Source organism: Anguilla rostrata, chromosome 15 (assembly GCF_018555375.3).
Source record: "Anguilla rostrata isolate EN2019 chromosome 15, ASM1855537v3, whole genome shotgun sequence".
Lineage (NCBI taxonomy): Eukaryota > Metazoa > Chordata > Actinopteri > Anguilliformes > Anguillidae > Anguilla > Anguilla rostrata.
In genome coordinates, this window is record NC_057947.1 from 5,814,442 (window position 1) to 5,835,534 (window position 21,093).

Consider the following 21,093-nt stretch of genomic DNA (forward strand, 5'->3'; position numbering starts at 1 on the left):
ATGGTACCAGGCCTCTGCAGGTGTGAATGGAGTGTGTGTTGTTCCTCATTCTCTGCCCGGTTTCCTGATCAATCTCCAGCGGCTGATTTTGTATTAGAGTTTTTGCTCCTCACCTGACCCCCTTCCCCCCCCCTTTCTCTCTTTTGCGCTCTTTCTCGCTCTCTCTCTTACCATCTCCCCCTCCCTCCCTCTCCCCCTCCTTCTCCCCAGATGAAAATGGCATGGGACCTCTGGAGGAGCCAGGTGAGTCCCTTTCTGCACACACACACACACACACACACACACACACACGCACACGCACGTGAATATGCACCACCCCAGTAGAGTGCTGGGTTCGCAGGGGAAAGGGGGGCTTATTCATTCTTATGGCTAATGTTAGATCAGTTAGATTAGTTTGATGAATGGTTTTTATTTCCTCTCCTTTATATCAGCATATCATGCACACATGATCACGTGAGATTTCTATAGTTATTATCTCTACTGTATGTTTGTTTTGATTGGTAGATTAAATTAGCGTTGAATCTCAAGGACGGCCTTGCTTTTGAAATTATTCAGCGCATGAATGATGTGGATTGAACACAGACATACACACTCTCTGTTTCACACACACACACACACGCAGATACAGAAACCATGACTAAATGAAGCTTTGGTCCCCTGAACTGCAGAGACCAAAATAAGCTGAGACCTGAAAGGATTTTCTGTCGGACGGTGTGATTCGGTCTCCGTAATGTGAAATCTGGGTGTTAATGTGTTTCATAAAGGGGTCCATTTTCCTGAGGTTTTCGCCGGAGGGGCTAATGGTTATTGCCAGGCTGACAAACACTTTACTTGACGCTGTGAGTTCAGCAGGGCCAAACTCCTTTAAGGTTACTTTAACAGCATGTTCTTAAGAGCTGCCGCTGTGAAACCTCTCTGAAAGTGTACGCACACGACTCGCGTCTCTCCTCTCCCTCCCGCTCCAACTACGTACTGCCACCCTCCCTCCTTTTCTCTCTACACCACTCCGCTTCCACGCTCCCTTACTCTCTAGTTACCCACCTCCCGCCGCTCCCAGGAGCACTTTACAAACCATCCTCTGCCTCTCCTCCTCCTCTCTTTCTCTCTCCTCCTCCTTTTTTTCTCTCTCCTCTCTTTCTCCTCTCCTCCTTTTCTCTCTCTCTCACCTATCCTCCCCGATTCGCTCACATCGCTCGGTTTTGCGCTCGCTCTGCTTGGCGCTTTAGTTCAGTTCCTCCTGCAGCGCCTGCTCAGTGCCGCTCCCATAATGCACTCTGCGCGCAGGCTGCAAATAGCAATGCACTGGACCCAGGCCCCAGCAGAGTGCCGGGCTGATTGTTGTCGCGTCTTGTTCCCCCCCCGTGCAGTTTTGACTTCGAAGGCAAGGCGGTCGGCTCTCAGCCAAAAAGCAGGGCCATTGAAGCCGCTTTCCTCTGTCTCACTTTGGGAGTGAGAAGGAGCTCGTGTTTGATTGGAGCTGAAAGCAGGCATGCTGGGGTGATTTGGAATGATGGATTCTTCTGCTTCAGGGAGAACCATCTGCGCCCTGTGTTTGGTCCTCAGGAGGAGCTTAGGGTGCAGCACAGTGTTGGTGTCTGGAAGCTCAAGGTGTCCCCACCAGGCAACCACCCCTCGTGTGACTGAACATGCACTGAACATTCACATGAACCTGTAGCACACACAATGTTAGTCCTGCGGTCTGACCAATCACAGTGTTAGTCCTTCAATCTGTCCAATCAAGCTGTTATGCTGGCATTCCATCCAATCACATTGTTTGTTCTGTGGTCTTTCCAGTCACAATGTAAGTCCCACTTATGTGTGCGTGAAAAGATATGTACTATGTATGTGAGTATGGAATGGAGAAACGCATTCACATTGTGTTAACGGATACATTTGAAGTCTAACAGACTAACTGAAGTCCTTAAGTTAAATCAGTACCTGAGGTAAATCTGTTTTTATGAATGTGTTCGTAAATAGAAACGTGACAACTGATATATGAAATATCGATATGATATGAAATAAGATTTAATATACCATACGTCTGATTGTGCAGCCTGTGATCTGGATAGAGACATGGAGACAGCCTGACAGTAACCAGCCTGTCGCTGGCTGCTATCCTTTTAAATCCTCTTCCTCTGGAGGAATGGTAAATGGTAAATGGACTGATTATAAGCGCTTTATCCAAAGCACTTTACAATTGATGCCTCTCATTCGCCAGAGCAGTTAGGGGTTAGATGTCTTGCTCAAGGACACTTCGATACGCCCAGGGCGGGGTTTGAACCGGCAACCCTCCGACTGCCAGACAATCGCTCTTACCTCCTGAGCTATGTCGCCCCACGGAAGACTGCGCAAAACGGGCACTCGCTCTACACATCATGAGGCCCCCACTGACACAAACACAGACGCCCACACGCAGTTTACACGCTACCGGGAGCACATTGATTTGTTTTACATTTGTCCTTTCGTGATATTCCATGTTTCTCACATGCATGTGGAATCTGCGTGACCATTTACCAAGGTAATCCAGAGCTAATCCTTTCTCTGAACACACACACACACACACACACACTACACTTTCTCTCAGGGCTGCACTGGGGAACCAGTGCCAGGTGTAACTGCAGGAGCCAGTCCAGTTTTGTGAATTCGCTCAGTTTGGGTGTGAGAGAGACATATGCACGCACTCTAGAACTCCACAGTGTGGAACTCCTAAAAGCTGTTTAGCTCCGTCTGCCTGCAGTGGGACGGCAGCAATTACATTCATGACACAAATCCCGTTTATCCAAGCTAGCATTTCTGCGGCAGAACTGCTGAAGCCTCTCCCTGCTATTTATAACTCTTAATAAATCCCATTTTCACAACTTAATGTTTACCACTTGCCAGCTCTGCATGCATCGCTAAGCAACTTACAGATTGATGTTCTTAACATATGTTGCACTGGTCTCTTAAAAAGCATCAATATTTTATCATCACTGTGAATATTGATATCATAGAACTTGGTTTATTTAGTTAGAGCCTGAAGTCAGCGTCAGGTTTCCTGTGGTTGAGGTTCAGTGAGGATTTACTAAACTTTTTTTTTTTTTTTAGAACATAATTTTGCTATAGCATTTTGCTTTGAGTTTTCAAACACTGTTACAGTGTGCACGTGTGAGGCAGAGAGAGAGGGAGACTTTTTGGCATTGATATAGTTAGTAGTAGCAGTAGACTGGCGCTGTCTTGATTGATTGGGGATTGAGAGGCAATTTCTAAGTGACTGATTGTAGGTGATTTGTAGGTGATCTATAGCTGATCAGGCCGCAGCTCGGTGGTCATAACTATCACTCCCAGTGTATTTAAGAAGTCTTCCTGGGCCAAGTTACCCCTCCCTCTATCCTGCACATTTCTCATGCAGTTGATCACCCTCCTTTCCCTACCCAGGGAGATGTGCCTTCCCCTACATCAAACGGACAATTAGTGTATTTCAACTGCACATAAAAAAGCTCAATATCCTTCTGGAATGGCTTCAAAATGAGTCTGCCAAGCGTCATCATTAAATAGATCCTTTTGTCAGAGTTTTTCAGGAGTAATAGAGGTTTGTTAAAGAACCCCCCCCCCCTTTTCAAAGTGTCTGAGGGAAAACCTCCATCGGTTGCCTTGTTGGGCCATAAGTCCTCCCTGTGAGGCTCTGCTTTAATGCACCGGAGCAGAAACTCTGGCTGGCTCCAGAGCCTGATGAATGACCTCCGCGGTTTCCCTCGGAAGGAAAATTTATGTCTAATAAAACTGTATCGATCACTGAGGGCAAGTGTTCAACTGGCCTTTCCTGTTTGTGTATGCTCAATGCATTTCTGTTTCTCAACTTTCTTTCTCCTCTCCTCTCCTCAGCCTTTTTTGATTTCTCCTTCCTTCATCTCTTCTCTTATTTCATCCTCACACTTGTCTTTCTTCACCGTCTTCCTTCATCTCCTTTGCATTCTCCCTGTTGCTTTCCTTCAACTTCCTCTTTCTTCTCTTCTTCTTTTGTTCTTCCTCAATAGCCCGCTCCTCTTTTCTTTGGTCCTTCCTGGCTTTTAAAAAAATCTCCTCCAGTGCAGTGACCATCCCTTCTCCCATCACCCCCCCCCCCCCCCCTCCAACTGCAGTGAAAGATCATGGGAAGGAGTCAGACCCAGTGTTGGAGATTCAGGAGCCCAGCTCTGTGGAGAGCCAGCAAACTGGTGTGTCCGAGGTGAGGAAGAGCGAGCTGCTCTTCCTCCTCCTCCCGCGGGCCCGCATGGCGCGAGGGCGTGGCTGCAACCAGAGCTTCCGGGCGGCCGTGGACAAGTCCTGCGCTGGCCCTCTGGAGCACGGTGAGGGTGAGGCCTGAGACTCCTACGCTGGCCCTCTGGAGCACGGTGAGGGTAAGGCCTGAGGCGTTAGTTAGCCTTCTGTTTAGTTAGCGTGCACACAACACATTTCCCCTGTGGGCTGCATACGTGAGGCAGACTTCATTAAATCCCTCATGTACCTATTTGTAAAAGGGTCCACATTTCCAAATAGGATGGCAGCCATACTAATTTTGAATGGGATTTAGCACGTCGGTAGGAGAAATGCGCTCGTGTTTGTGCAGCCAAAGTCTTTCCTGGGACATTTTCTACACACAGATAAGCATATTGTGGCACAAAGCAGCACCAGAACTGGGCTTTCAGTTAACAAGACAGTGGGTCTCTCTTCCAATGACCTTGCCTCCTGTATGTTGGACTGTGCGTCTCAGTGGTGTTGGGCACACCCCACATCCGCACTGGATTAACACTGATGGGTGTAAACGGCCGGAGTTACACTGAAGAGAGTAAATGCTTGCATTTGTTCAGAAAAGAAGAGTGTAAAAAAAAAAATAACCATATCCCTCTGGCAGTCCTCAACAGCGCACAGAGTGATCATATTAGGGAGGGTTTAATCCCGATTCCCAGTTTCCCATAGCGAAAAAATATTAATAATAGCATACGGATAAAAGGAAAGTGCAAGATGAATGGCTGGAATCTATTTACATTAGACGACAATAAGACAAGTCCTTGTGGGCAGTCTTCTTGTTTTGTTTTTCTATTTTCACGCAGCGTTGTCTTTGCCTGTGAGGCTCTTGCTCAGTAAAATGTCGGGTGCTACTCCAGCTCTAACAGAGTACGTACAGTGTGAGTCCGGTAGGGACCATATGTACTCTGTAAGAGTTGATTTAACACTGAACATTTTACCCGTGCGATGGTTGTGTGAGCGCGGTGTATTCTGCGATGAACGCGGTGTTCTCTGCCATTCCAGCTGACCTGTGATGCAAATTCACGCCAGCACACGCACACAGAGGAATTGCTGCACACCCATGCTGCCCTTTATAGAGCTAGGATTAATAAGGAAACTAAGCATTGTTAAGCGCTTGTTGGAACAAAGGCGCTTCTGATGAATATTAGTCTGAATCGACCCTCGGAGGACATGGTGAATGTCTGAATAATACCCGGGAACTGAAGGCATGAGAGCCGCACAGGTTTCCTCTCGCATTAAAAACTTCAGGTCTGCTTTTGTTTTCTGTTTGCGTTTCATCTCCTTGTGCGAATTGCCTTGGGGAGTCAGCGTTCAATTGAAGTCTGCCTTGTAGTGTGTTCTGAGGGATAGATAGAAAGTGGGGGGGGGGATAAAGGAATAGAAAAGGGGGTAGGGGAGAGAGAGAGGGAGGGCAGGAATGAAAGAAAGACTGGTCAGTAACAGATGGTTCTGTCAGCAAGGCTGTCTTCCTGTCCATCTGCATGCTATTAGTCTGTGAAAAAGTGCTTAAAAAGAAGTCCTGATTGTGAGGTTTGAAATTGCCATGGTTTAATTTTTTCCAGAATAAATTCAGTTTCCCTCTAACTGCGCAGTTATAATCCCTGGTTTACGATGCATTAGCAAGGCCCCTAGTTTAACATTTAGTGAACAGCGTGTGATGCTGGCTTTCAAGGGCTTCAATTGCAGTTGCAGGTGAATTGTGAAGATTTTAATATATTTGTGGATGACTTGTATTTGTGCGTGTGTGTGTGTTTGTGTGTGTGTGCGTGCGTGTGTGTGTGTGTGTGTGCATGCGTGTGTGTGTGTGTGTGTGTGTGCGTGCGTGCGTGCGTGCGTGCGTGTGTGCGTGTGTGCGTGTGTGCGTGTGTGTGTGTGTGTGTGTGTGTGTGTGCGTGCGTGTGTGTTTGTGTGTGTGTGCATTATAGATGACCTCTCAGATGGAAGCTCTGGACAGGGCAGCCCCACTAGCGCCACCTCTAGGCAGGTAAAGAAGAAGACAAAGGAGAAGAAGAGAGAGAAGTGGAAATTCAAAGGGCTGGGGAAAGATGGGAAAATGGAGAGCACAGAGGAGAAAGACCAGAGGATGAGGAAGAAAGGATTTGCATTCTTAAGGTAGGGAGTTATCCGCGTTTCCTGGATGCAACTCTGTGTCTGTGTCCTTTAATGTCAGTTCTACCAATGGGGTGCCGGCTCCACATTACTAGTAGTGTGTTCTATGAAGAATGAATGAAGTACCTACTCAACTGACCACCAGGTAGATCTTAACCTGCCACTCCCATCCAATACTTATACATGCAGACATTACCGGTGACAGCACTGGAAGGGAGAGGATGACAAAGGGATTTTATTCATGTAATAAAGAGATCACTCTCTTTTTTCTGTTGTTTGGTTGCTCCATAATTTCCTGTCTTTCCTGCTGAATTTCCTTTCCCGCTGAATTTAATTGCTTTTTGCAACATAACATTTTCTGATTGTCACCCCTATAAAGCTCCATTATGAATATGGATTAGAATATGAATTATAATTTCAGAGAGAGGGTGATGCAGACAGCACTATTATCTTTGCTAAAGCTTAGAACTGCTTTACACCTTTGCTATATGTACAAATATACTTGAATATTTGCATTTTGAATTTGGAGAGAGGGGGAAAGAAAGAGAGTGACTACCATGAAGGTGTGGTGCAGTTTGAGCATGGGTGTGTGTGTGTGTGTGTGTGTGTGCATGAGAAAGCGAATGCGTGTGTTTGTGTGTGTAGTTGTACTAGCGTAGTATAGCGCAGAACACAGTCTTCCCTGTGAATCTCTGTGGGCGAGTGTGCTGTCAGACGAGTGGAAGTTTTCCTTCATCCTGAGTTCCAGCTGGAGAGCTTCCTGTTTCCTGAGCAGCCTGAAGGAGTCCTCTCTTATTCTTAAAACATCTTTTTTTTCCCCCTGTGAAGTGTTTCTTCATGCGCTGCGCCATAGACTTATGCTAATTTCATCTGCGCGCTTTAATATTCATTAATGTAAACATCTCATGGCCAGTGTGTAAATTATAGATGAAAATGTGAAATGTATGTTTTCAAACATTTAAGCAATGATGGTTCAGCAGAGAGTTCCACAACATTCCACGACATTGCCTTGTAAATGCCTTGGAAAAAATGCTTATTAAAAATAGGAATGGCACTATTGAAAGTGATTTTAAAAAGGATAAAACTAACTCTATCTATCAAGAATATGCAGTAAAAATAATTGATCAGTGTAGTCCAGTGGTAAAATAAAGAATTTTGTTCAAAAGTAGTTAAAGGCACAGTACATAGAAGAGCGTACGGTTTGTATTAACAATAGTTTGTGTTAAATCAAACTTTTCATTTAACTGGGAAGACATGAATGAAGATGGTTGTGGAATGGTTTTACTGGTCATGGTTAAAGAAATGGTAAATGGACTGCATTTATATAGCGCTTTTATCCAAAGCGCTTCACAATTGATGCCTCTCATTCGCCAGAGCAGTTAGGGGTTAGGTGTCTTGCTCAAGGACACTTCGACACGCCCAGGGCGGGGTTTGAACCGGCAACCCTCCGACTGCCAGACAATCGGTCTTACCTCCTGAGCTATGTCGCCCCCTGAGAAAGGTCACACAAAACGAAAAAAGTCAAATGAAATGTGATGATTTATAGAAGACTGCAGGCATCAAGATTTGAAGGGTGTATGATGAGTGCTGCTGGTGTAAGCTCTGCCCTGTAGGAACCTACTCCAGAAATGCTGTTTCCCTGCTGAAGGTAACAGGAGGGAGTTTCTCTGGCTGTCCAGATCTCTCAGGAGACTAATGCAGTTAAACTCTCCCAGCAGTATGTCTGTAGCTCTGCTGGCTGTGTGTGTGTGTGTGTGTAATGTGCGTGTGTGTGTGTGTGTGTGTGTGTGTGTGTGTGTGTGTGTAATGTGCTGTGTGTGTGTGTGTGTGTGTGTGTGTAATGTGCGTGCCTGTGTGTGTGTGTGTGTGTGTGTGTGTGTAATGTGCGTGCCTGTGTGTGATGCGCGTGTGCATGTCTGCGTGTTTGTGTGTGTGTGCCCACGCACGTGTGTTTACAGTATGTGTGTGTGTACGTGCGTGTGCATGTATGTGTATTCATAGTATGTGTGCGTACTCTGTGCTTGTTTGTGTATAGTATGTTTCTGTGTTTGCCTGTGTGACTGCAGTGCATGTGTGTGCATGTGTACATGCATGTGTTTTCTCAGAAACTGACCTTCCATCGCACACAACTCTCCCTGTGCGTGTTGGTGCAGTGTGTAATGGGCAGTTAGTGTCTTGCTCCTACTCTGGTTTTTAATATGCTTGTACACATGAAGTACTTACTGGAGCACAGGCACATTTAAGCTCACTGTAAGAACGGTAAGCGTGCACTGTGACACCACGCTTTTGCTTTTCCAGCTTTGCTCTGTCCTGCTCTTTCTCTTAGCTCTGGTGCAGTATGAAAGTCTGTACTGCGATTACCACGAGGATTCAAAGCCCTCGATGTGATTCACTCCCCCTGCCAAACTTAAATCCTCTAACAGAACACTGCAACTGTGCCAAGGTTTAAGCACTTCCAGATTTTCTACAAGACTGTTTTTTCCCCCCTCTTATCAAGACTATTATTTCTTGGACTGGACTTCAAATATAATTTAATTAAGCTGAATTTTTTTTTTTTGCGATTTGGTGCAATCGTAGCTCCTCAGTTTGACGCTATACTGTCAGCAAGAAATGGGACTCAGTTATAAACCTTCCCATTATGCAATATGTTTTTGAAGGACAAAATTGGAGCCAGAGATATGGTTTTCCTATTACGTGTATTGTTTTTCATTGGTTGAAGGACATTTTTGAAGATGTCTTGTGGTTGGTTCTGGTTGTAATTACTGGGCCCATTGTGAATCCTTACAGAGGCTATTTTTAATATGAGAAAAAGTGAGCACTGGATATTTTTAATGAGATACTTGGCATGCATCTCTCTCTCTCTCTCTCTCTCTGTGCTATAAAGAGCCAGCACTGCCTTAATCCTGTGTGAATGTTCTTTCCCTCTCTCCCTCTCCATCCCTCTCTCTTTTTACATCTCGCTCTCTCTCTCTCTTTCTCTCTTTTGCTCTCTCATTGCTAGATCAGGATGATCCACTGAAGTAGCTACCTCGAGCTCCGGGCGGCATTATTCTATGCTGCGTGATGCGGTATTGCTCTATCACAGAGTGTATTGTATTCATCTGAGTTTATTCCCTGGCCCAGTGGCTGGTGCAGTACCTATATGAACTTGATCTAGTTTTATTGGGCTGCCCCTTATGTAGATATAGCAGCTGGGATGTGTCTGTACCTTAATGCTCAGCCCTAGGCATGAGTTCCTCAGACTGATGTTTCCCTGTGTCACCAGGCTCTCTGCCCCTCCTCCTCCTCCTCCTCCTCACCAGTGAAGGGAGAGGATGATCTGATTCTCTCCTCGCTGTTTGTGTGTCTATTTCCCCAGGCTGTGCTTATCCAGCCGCCAAATAGCGCGCGCTTCTTTCCACTTCTTCCTCTATATCGTGTGCTCATATATTTGCGGTATATTGCGGTGTGACCTGTGGGATGTACAGTGTGCATTTGAGAGAAAGAGGCGAAATGTGCTACAGCAGAGATTGCAGAGTGCGGAGTCATAAGGGAGGGCTAAGCTGTCTAGACAGACTACCATTTATTTTCTGTATATACCATACATATCGCATATTATCATATACACCTTGAAGAAGGGAACAAAAAAAAAAGGATAAAAGGCACCATATGCAGTAGCACTGCTCCTCCCGTATATGACCAAAAACATCATAAAAGGCTTCCTTTAGAATTAGGCCTTTTATGATGTCATTTGGAATGAAGCTTTTTACGATGTCAGTTGGAATGAAGGCCTTTGTGATATTCACAGTGTAGGCCTTTATGATGTCATTCAGAATAAAACCCTTTGTGATGTCATTCAAAAGGCAGAAATAGTACGGGATCGTGTGCTTTCTAGTATTGGTTGCAGGGGGTTCAAAGTAATAGAAGAGGTGTACCTTAGCAACTTCATGACTTTGTACTTTACTTGAGATGAAAGTCTCTTGCAGCTGGAAAAATACAATAAGAAAAAAAATAAATAAATAAGCTGGAAATAATTTATCACACAGAAAAGCTTTTTTAAAAAAACAATTATCTTTGTTCAGGCTGCCCCGGCCTTAATGGCTGAGAGTAGTTTATATTTGTGCAGTTTTATATCAGCCATTTCTGGACGGGGGGGGGGCTAAAATGTCATTTTCCTCTGGAAATGAACCGTTTGAACTTGGAATGAAAATATGATGTGAGCGAACAAGAGTTGTGAACTGCAATGATTGGTTGGGCCCTAAGGCCCAGTTCCAGGTTGTGACTGAACAACACGCACGCGCACACACACACACACACACAAACAAACATACACGTACGCACGCACCCACACACACACACGCACGCGCATGCACCCACACACACACACACACGCACGCGCATGCACACACACACACACACACAGCAAGAGTCTTTCTGAAAATAACCCAGTTGAGAGGTGCACAAGAGGAAAGAATGTACCTGTTTTATAAAAGGGGGTTAAACCAGTGGTACCCCCCCCCCTGTGTCTGCTGGTTTTTATTTGTAACAACAACTGCAGTCCCAGTTTTTTTAACAAGCTGACATTCTGTTCACATTCTGCTTTCTGTGCTATATGGCAAAGAATTACATAAAAAAAGAGGTATCAAAATAATTTAACTGGTCAAATTAAAGATTGAAGTGAATCAATAGGCTCCTACCTGGTGAAAGTGTGAACACGTGGCCAAAAAAAACGAACCATTTGGTGGAAAATGAAGAATTCAGAGACAAAGCAACTGATAGAAGGCAATAAGCAACAGCAGTGCCCTTTAACGATCAGCTTCAGCTGTGTGTGCCTGTGAGACTGATGCTGTCCGTGGTCCTGAAGTCTGCCCTGGCTTCTGCAGGGGCAAAATTACTCGTTTGGAATCTGTCTGTCCTGACCCCATCCTGTTTCTGCACGAACGATTAGAGGACCCCTACCCAGTCTGCTCAACCCTCGTGTCTTCAACATTCGTCTTTTCATAGCGGATCACAGCCGCACCCTCCACTGTCTCTGTCCACTGCCTGCATTTTACCTGCTCTGATTGCAGACGACAACACAGATCCTGGACTCTTTCCGTTATGCTTTCTTTACTTTTGAATCTGCATCAAGCAGGGTTTTTTTTTTTCCCCCCCTGTGTGTGCTTCACTGAACAACAAAATGTTCTCAGCAGGTATTTTAATGTAGATTAGCTGAAGTGATAGACCACTGTAACTTCACACACACACAGGGGAGAAAGTTAAACAAAAACTTACAGGGAAATCCACAAAAGCATGGTGATGCTTTTGCACGTGTTAAGCTGTGACAGGTACCAGAAAACTAAATCACAGCAGATTTGCAACGTACCCGCAGTGGGTCGAAAGCACATAAACCTACACTACCAGGGAAATGGTGCTAACACTAAAATAGGTGTGTGGTCAGGGTAGTGCCTAATTAACTTGTTACATCTGCATACATTTTAGACCAAAATGGCACGTTTAATGCAAACAGAATCAGTACAGGTTATGGACAGTGCCCTCAAAATAATGGTAATGTCAGAGTGAATTTGTTATTTTTGCTACAGGATATACTTAAGGCCGTTGGATTTGAGATCAAAAGACGTATATGAAACAAAAACGCAGACAGTCAGCTTTTATTTCATGGTATTTACACGCACATGCGTTTTTTAAAATTGTTTTTAGGGAAACAGTTTTTTGTGTTGAGTCGCCCCATTTTCAGCTGTGCAAAATTAAGATAACAGATGATTGACAGGTGCTAACCGTTGCTCAGGTGTTTACTTTTGTACGGATTGTTCACACTAAAGAGCAGTGAGTGTCTAGTATTGGGTTTGGCCTTTGTTTTAAACTGTGGATATTGGAGTCAGCAGGCATACTCAGCTGAGTTCAAGTTCAGTTGGTGGATTGTTCATTTTAGATTGACTGTTACCACATGTTATGTGTCACCCCAAAAGGCGCATACACAGTAGCTGGCATTATTGTTGTGGGGGTTACCAGAGAATTTATAGAAATCCATATTGTTGCTTATTTTGAACAAATTGCACATTTTTCTTATTGTCAGCAATACGAGCAACACATTTCTGAGCAGATTTTGCATGCAGGAAGACTATTTTTATGAAACGGGTAATTTGTATTAAAAAGAGTGGAAATAATTGTAAAGATAACAAAAAGTAAACATTTCAGCATGACCAGTTTTAAGAAATCTGTATCTTCACTTAGCCTATATGTCGATACTACTACCCCCTCAGGTTTTGGAAATATTTGATTTTGCTGTACTGTTTCCATAGAGAAGTTTTGAAATGACAATATGAATTGCTTCCGTAGGTCTTGAGTCGGACAGTAATTTAATTAATAAATATTAAATCGCAAATGTTTAAATTATAGCCTATGCATGCAGCGATGGGGTGAGAATGGTGTTTGGGATGCCGGGTACGGTCAGGGATGGGGACAGAATTTCGCCCCCGTTCAGCCCTCTGGTTTATTTAAGAACACAACACCCTAGCCAGCAAAGACTGCCGCCAGTCATATTGGGCACTTTGGAGGTCGCATTCAGATTCACATTTTGACATAATTTGGGACTAGCGAACGTTATAAACTTGTTATCGTAGGCTATTTGTTAGCCTTGCACCATTATTATCAAAATTAATCCCTTGTAAAGCGACAGACACATTTCCATAATATCACTGAAGCAGCGCTTGCTGAATTGACTGCATTTGTGCGTTCGGAGATAACACTAGGACGTGCTTTTGAGAGAAAATAATTTTTGCTCAGACATCTGTAACGGGATACAGCCTAAAACGTAAACTACCGCAGCACAGAAAACGAAACTTTGGCGTGATCGTCGGTTTACTGTAAAAACACCCAATGAACCTGATGGCCGCACCGTCGTGTTTTGCACAAACGACGTGAAACATTATTGTACTTCTGGGCTGACCTCGCGGGCAGTTTGGGCGTGGATCCTCGGTTACTTGCTGTGCATCAGTAGATAGGCTACTTTCACGAATCAGGTGTTAATGTGGCGCGGGTGTAATGTGTTCGCAATAAGCGGCAGTGTTTGCTTATGGGATTTTTTCCAAGTCTATTTACCCTTGTAGTCTGAATAACCGTAAGTAGCCTATATCAGTGCTTGAAAGTTTTTTTTTTTTCGCAGTATGAAAATGTGTTCGGGTAAAGTCGGCCTGAGGGACATGTCCCAGGGGAATATGTGTATTATTGAGCTACAGCCAGATGCGTCTGCATTGGTAAATAATATCCTGGCTTACTGCAGCGGTGACCAGAACTGTGCAATTTATTATTCTGGATGTAGTTATGACGAGTGATTTTTACCGGGGTTCCAGCGCACTAAAATGGCCAGCGGGGTATCTGTGATTTGTATTTACTATACAGGACAAAATACTGTGGAATATTTATGTTTACTATTATTGACCGAAATCTTTTTTGTTTTAGAAATCTACAAGTCTATTTAAATCTAGTGCTTCTGATCACCTCCGCCATTTGCACTTTTCTGCATTTTTATTATATATTTTAAAATATACAGTATATACAGCATATATAATATAACTATATTTTAAGTACATATTTATTTTATAGGAAGTGGAAAGTTCTGTTAATTTATTCTCCTGGCCGCTTGGTCTGTTTAATTTATCAGCCTCTGAATTCAGAGAGAAGCCTGCTACAGAAAACTTAATTAAAAATTCAAATTGGGCCATTTCTTGAAACGATTTACTGATTTATTTGCGCCAACATGCTCTGTCATTCACGTTTTTGAGGGTGAGAAAGTGTCGCGAGTCAAAGAAACATAAAGCATGTTCACGCATATTTACCCAGCGATGAAAGTTCATCCGTCATGGCGGGTTTTCCTGGTATTGCATCAGTCATGGCCGTAGTGTGAGAGGCCCTCTCCTCCCATCGTTTCCTGACAGAAGCAATTTTCTGCCTGGTGTGAGCCTGCGTACAGTGAATCACTTATTACCTCTTTGATGGGCGATACCGCTATACGCTATATCACTTTATGGTGTGAACCTGTCGTACAGTGAAACACTTAATAGCAGTATGGTGTGAACGTCCTGTACAGTAAAGCACTGATTAACTCTATGGCAATGAAACCACCGTGCAGTGAAATACATAGTAGCCGTTTGGCGAGTGCCCTCCCATTCAGTGAAATACTGATTATATCTATGGTGTGAGCCTGACACACAGTTGAAGCATTGATATGGTATTTTCTGCCAGTTATTAGCTCTGGGTGTCAGCCTAACACTGAAATGTTTTGTTAGCTCTATGGTATGAGCCTGCTGTGTAGTTATATAATGCTTCATAATGCTTTTTTAGCTCTGTGTTGTGTGAGCCAACTGTACACCCCCCAAACTACACGACTGCCCAAACTGCTTCACCCTGGCCTCCATCTTTGGCTGTTTCTCCAGTCCATGCTGACACCAGCTCGTCTCCCTCAAAGTCCCCGCCGATGCAGATGAAAGGTGTATCTAGCAGTAGTTTTAAAAAAGGGCATTTAACACACGAACATTAGCCTTCTGGCCCCTCTTAGCGCCCAGCAGCTCACCTCTGCAGGGCTGCGGGGATGCGGAGGCGAGGCCTGCTGCGGGCTCCTCACGCGTGAGACCGCCCCGCGATCGCAGAGGTGCTGACGGGGTGCTGACACCTTCGCCATGCGCGGGAGGGGCGGCCTGACACGCCGGCGTGGGGCTACTTTAACGGCCCGCCTGTTCCCTTCTCGGGGCGCTGGGGTTCGGGGGGGGAGTGGGTGCCTTTCTGCAGCTCTCTCACCCTGGCGGAGGGGCCCTGCTCCACACCCGAGCCCAGAACCTGAAGCACAGTGATTACAGCTATCTCAGAGAGCACAGGAGTACCTTTGCATCTCTCTCTCTTTCTGTCTGTGTCTGTCTCTCTCTCTCTCAATTTCATTCTCTCTCTCTCTCTGTCTCTCTCTCATTCTGTATATGTCTGTCTCTCTCTTTCTCTGTCTGTGTCTCTCACTTTCATTCTCACTCTCTTTTGCTCTCTCTCTCTCTCTCTCTCTCTCTCTCTCTCTGTGTATGACTGTAGACCCCCCTGTGCTGATAAGCCTGGCGTCTCTCCCTAATTACACAGGCAGAGGCAGTGGGACAGTGTGCAGTGGCCGTTCCCCCTGCCAGCCCTGCATTATTAAGGCCCTTTCATTAATCAGTGCGCCTCTGCCCAGGGAACCCTCCCACACCCCCTCTCAGTCACACAACATCTCTTTCCAGAACCTGCGCCCAAATAAGCTGTTCCTGTGACAGGGTGTGGAACGTGTGTAGAGGCAAAGGTGTGTGTGGCCTGTAGGTAGCTGTGAAATGTGTGGGGTGTGAGTATAGGTACCGGTGCTTGGCCCTGTTCTGCTTGTTTGTTTACCTCCCACAGGCTTGGCCTGGAGAGCCACGCTGCTCCTTCTCCTCTTGAAATATTCAGCGTTTTCCTGCCCGTTCCTCCTAATTACTGGAGACGGGGGAATTAATTTGTCAGACCCGAGCCCTTAATCACTCCAGCTGTGCAGCCCCACTCTGCTCTCGGCCAATAGGTGTCCCTCGCCTGGACCTCCCTCAGCCAATCAGAGCGCCTCGGCATTTCACTCTAAATGGGTTCTTTGTTTTGTTATTAAATTGAGAAAATCGTCCCCCCACAATAACTGTAAAACATGTAAAGGGAGAAGATCAAATGGCCTGTGATTGTAAACTGAGTGCTTTAACTCCAGTGGGTGGTGGGCTGGGGCTTTGATATATCAGGGTTGTGATGACTACTAATTGCAAGTGAGGGAATATTTAGCTTCAACTGCAGACTGTGTCACTTCTGCTTATTTTGGGTTTTATTTATTCAGTTTGTTCAGTTTCATTATGCGCCTGGAGTTTCCACGGAAACGGCGTCGGGCATTCGCGTGGCAGGGGGGGGGCGAGGCGGTGACATCACCCCCCCTGCATTAGCGTGGGTGTGGCTTGGAGCCCGCTCCGTCTAAGCCGGGGAACCTGGGCCACGGGAACAACTGGATAAGCGTCTGCTCCTGAGCCACAGGAGAGCGAGGGGGAGACTCTGATTAATACGGAATGGCTTCTGGGGAAGATTATTACTGCAGTGAGGCTGTGCTCCAGACCGCAGGTGTCCTGTAAGGGAACATCTCCACCTCACGCCTCTCCTGTCTCCTCTCAGCTTTATTTTAATGCTTTACTTGGTTCACTCAGACTCCTCTCAGAAGGCGGAGTTGGGTGCATTCCCGCCTGGATCCTCTACTGGGGAACTCTCTGTATGACTGACTGTTGCTCTGCGCCCGAGCACAGGGGGCAAATGCACATTTGTTCACTCTCACCCTTTGTGTTTGTGCTACAGGTCTGTGCGTGGGGGTTGGGCACGTGTAAAGTACAGGTTGTATGTGTGGGTGAAGTGTTGCGTGTGTGTGTCTGAGTGAGATGATGGTTGTTTTAAAGGTGTATGTGTGTGTGTGTATGAGAGAGGCAGTGAAAGAGAGAGGGAGAGTGTGTGAGAGAGGTGTTGGATGGGGTATATATATGCATTCGGGCCTCAGTGTAGCAAGCTTTAATGAGGACAGAATCAATGTGCAGCATTAATGAGCTAAATGCAGTCATCAAGTCACATGACACCTGTGATTTAAATGCAAATGATGCACCGGTGATGGAGCTCTGACTTAAGGTATGTGATTGGGGGTGTGATCATGCATTCACCTGTGTGTGTGTGTGTGTGTGTGTGATTCTTTGTATCTGGCGTGACTGTTCTTGCATGTGTTTTCCTGCAACTCAAACATGCTTGAAGTAAGTGGAAAAACAATGTGCCTTCAAATGCATGATTTATGTTTCGAAGCTTACAAACACAGCCAAGCAAAAATGATGACCAATGGTCCCAAAAGTCGTGAGGAGACTGCCCCTTAGTGAGCTGTAACCAAAGAGTCTTGTACCCTGCGCTCTGATCCCCAAAAAAAGGCAAACTGACACTGCGGAGCGAATTCAAAATGAAGATTGCGCACAAGAGAATATTGAAAGTCGGCGGCGGAGATTAGAAAGTCTATTAAATGGACTGAACGCCTCACCTGGGGAATGGAGGCGAGGGGGGAATTTAATCACACAGAAAATGAAGACTTTGTCATAAGATTTTCAATGGGAACTGTGGAGAAAAAATGGCTAGATGCCAAGAGGCAGATAAAAAGAAAAAGAGGGGGGGGGGGGATTTTTTCGAAAGCCCCTAGCTCTCTGGTACCACCTGAGCAACGGCTGTTAGCGGGGCATCGCTGGCTGGCGGCTAGGCGGGCGATGGGAGCTGTTGGCATAGAAACGGCCGAGCCTGTTACATTTAATAATTTGTTTTTCAGTGAGATGGAAAAAAAGCGAAGCTATTGTCGGCAGTACCCATCTTATATATCTAACTTGCTTATGGTGTTTTTGTCCTGGAGCAACTACAGTTTGCCGTAATTGCATTCCGCATTGTATTAGCTTCACGAAGGACCACCAACTCTGCGCTGCATTACCGACAGCTTTCTCGAGTTCTTTTCTTTCTTTTTTTTGTTTTTCCGTTTTACAGCACCGCATAATTAGCACAGACGTTTGCTGTGAATTATTCTGAATACTTAACGAACCTCATTTTCACAATCTGCTGGCTTTGCACGACCATCTCTGGAATCCATATGCATATAGAGATTTAGATACCTCTGAACTATAAAACAAACTGCCTTGTTGTCATCAGAGTGTGGTTGTTAATTGTGAATTTGACCCTTTCTGAGTTTTTTTTAATTTTATGAATCCCTTCTTAATGATTTCCAGGTGTCTGCAGCTGTTCTGCAATCACAAAGAAACATGCGGAGGGCCTGTGTTACTCAGAAAAGCCAAAGAGTCGAAGCAAGCTTCCCCTGCTGTGCTCCTTACAGTGTGCAGTGAGAACAGCAGAGGCCAGCTCCCTTTGTAAGGAACGATGTGTTATTCTCAACCCTGAGGTGAAAAAAAAACAGACTCCGCCGCTGATGATGTGTGTATTTATTGTTCCGGCTTTCCCTCTCGGCGTGAAGTTCTGTGCGACGGTGAAAAACCCGCTCCTCTCCTCACCTGATAGACTTCGCTGCCGCGGACGTCACCCGCCACTGCGGCGCTGACACCATTAGTGCCATCGCGGCTCAGTGCCGGCTTTGCGATAAAGACTTTTCCACCTTCTTCGCTAATGGAGGCCAGAGGCCATAGATGTAGCCGGGTAGCCGATATGGAACCTCTGTGCCATTTCAAATGCGTTTGTGTTAATGTTCCAAGCCAAAGTACAGATTTTCTTTTCCATTTCGTTTGTTTTGCGAGGCCTTATTTTCCTGTTACCTGTACATGCAGTGTCAGATATGTATGTATACACAGGACAATTAGAAGAATGCTGTGATGATGAATGTGAGAGTGGTTATACATCTAATGTAAAAATGTTTGTGAATAAATTGCAGGCTGTGCGCTTGAAGTTGAGGCTGAATCTTGCTGAATCTATGCTGATCATGGTTCTCAAGCCATTTATTGTTCATCTGAAAAGGGGGCCATAATTGTAGGAAAGTAATTCAGGGTAATCGCTACAGTTGCTATGGGGTAATAATCTGGGTAGGGTAATCTCCGGCGTTACGGTAGGGAAATGTTAGCAGGGTAATCTCCATAGTGACGGTACAATAATGTTGGTGTGGTAATCTTCTAAATTACCTACTGACTAATTGTGTCACCGGGGAGTGTAATAAAACAACGCGTTCAACATTTTCCTTCTAATTTTCGTCAGATCCCTCTGCTCCTGTGCTTTTAAAGCCTTACATCATTCCTCCGTATATTTTCACTCTCTCTCACCGCTATCAGGTTTGGGAGGAAGAAAGAGGCGGAGTTGAAGGTTTTATCGCTGAAAAAAAAACAATGCAGGAGAAAAGGTCAGCGGTGCCACGTGAGGAGAAGCAGGAGAGGCCGAAGGAGGAGCGGGAGAGGTGAGACTGCTTCCTGCTTCCTGTTTCCTGTTTCCTGTTTACTGTGTGTGTGTGTGGGCTGACCCAAGGTTCTGACTGACTCACTCAGATGCACGGGGGGGCCAGAGAGATCTCGGCTTCACTCCTGCATATTAAACATGCCAGTGAGAATATTTTAATCTGTCCTGCTCGGAGTGATGATGGCAGTGCGGATGAATTACATGTAGGATGTGAGTCACAGATAACGCTGGGACGATCTGTCAACACCCTCCCCTGTGCGGGCTGTGTGGATGCACGTGGGGGGGGAAGGGGAGGGGGGGGGTTATGGGGTGGAGCTTTGAGAGCTGAGAAGATTGAGAGAGAGGCTGAGGAAGAGAAAGATTGAGTGATTGAGAGAGGGAATGAAGGAGAGAGGGAGAGACTAAGTTTTTGCTTTAGAGGTTATTTGTTATTTTCTGTTTAATTGGCAGAGGCTGGTCTGTAGCTTGAGACAGGAGTGGGAGGCAGGCTTTTCTCAGTGTTTTTTTGTTATCATTAAACATTTGTGAACAAAACGAAATGGCCTGAGGTGTTTTTCTGTTTGCAGTGTTGAAGGCAGGCATGTGGCTCGTGAGGCCTCGGGCCTAGAGAGAGAGAGAGAGATGGGGAACGCAGTGGGAGGAGGACCTGTTTGGGGCGACATAGCTCAGGAGGTAAGGCCGATTGTCTGGCAGTCAAGGCTGCGGTTCAACCGCCCTGGGCATGTCAAGTGTCCTTGAGCAAGACACCTAACCCCAATCCTAACTGCTCTGGCGAATGAGAGGCATCAATTGTAAAGAGCTTTGGATAAAAGCGCTATATAAATGCAGTCCATTTACCATTTACCTGTTTGCTGCGCTGTGTCACTAACCAGCCTAACCGTGCTGTTCAGCAAAGCTGCTTCAGTATGCACGATCAGCAGCTTGGTCAGTTAGGCCTGGCCAGTAGTCCTGGGAAGTCATGGGTAGTTCTGCTCAGGCCTGGGCGTTGCTGGTCAGTCCTGATCTATTCTGACCGGGTCTTGGCAGTTTGGGTCTTAATCTACCCGGCCTGTGAGTAATTCTGTTTATGACAGGGAGCCAAGCACCATGACCCTGCCTATGTATGTATCAACAACTTCCATGACCCTTCACCCCCAGGCCACGCCCAGCACAGGCCCCGCCTCCTGCCTGCACAGCAGTCAGCTCGCCCCCTCTCTCACAGGCCTGAGCTGTCTGCGGAGGAGCCCAATGTCAAGGTCACCAAGCACAGAGCTCCGCCCCTACACCTGTTCAACAGGTGAGCCACCGGTTAATGGCAGCAACACAGGCATGCATGATCCACACTGCGTACACACACACACACACACACACACACACACACACATCAGCCCATAATACAAGCAATTTCAGGGCAGGTCTGAGTGCACTGACGTATTTGTATGAAACGCCACATGGTGCATTAGAAGTCGTACCGAGATAATACCATGCCTTTAAGAGTTATGGGATGTGCTTTTATTTGTCTGAAATCCAGTTAAAGGTGTCTGTTAGAGATACTGTTTAACCGGTTCACCACGAGGGCCTGGAGGTCCCAGATTTCCAGTGAAAGTGCCAGCGGGTTTGATTTATCAGATTAATTATCCTCCACCTTGGACACGTACTGCACAGACTCACGAGGGGTCATTTTTATTTTTAAATTCATTGGCGTATTGATTCATTAATGTTCATATTCACGCAGAAACACCGGGGGGGGGTTGTTTAGCTGCCTTTTTATGAACGTATGCTCAC

General features: G+C 45.7%; 1 protein-coding gene across 1 annotated transcript in view; it reads left to right on the forward strand.

Annotated features, from left to right (window-relative positions):
- Window positions 1-19,528, forward strand: part of LOC135241264 (partitioning defective 3 homolog B-like) — a 52,584-nt gene extending 33,056 nt beyond the window's left edge. Inside the window, exons 15-18 of the mRNA XM_064311499.1 lie at window positions 211-243; window positions 4,119-4,331; window positions 6,192-6,378; window positions 19,209-19,528. Of these exons, the coding sequence (XP_064167569.1) occupies window positions 211-243; window positions 4,119-4,331; window positions 6,192-6,378; window positions 19,209-19,392 (617 nt within the window). The 3' untranslated portion in view covers window positions 19,393-19,528. The remainder of the gene's footprint in view (window positions 1-210; window positions 244-4,118; window positions 4,332-6,191; window positions 6,379-19,208) is intronic.
- The last annotated feature ends 1,565 nt before the right edge of the window (window positions 19,529-21,093 follow it).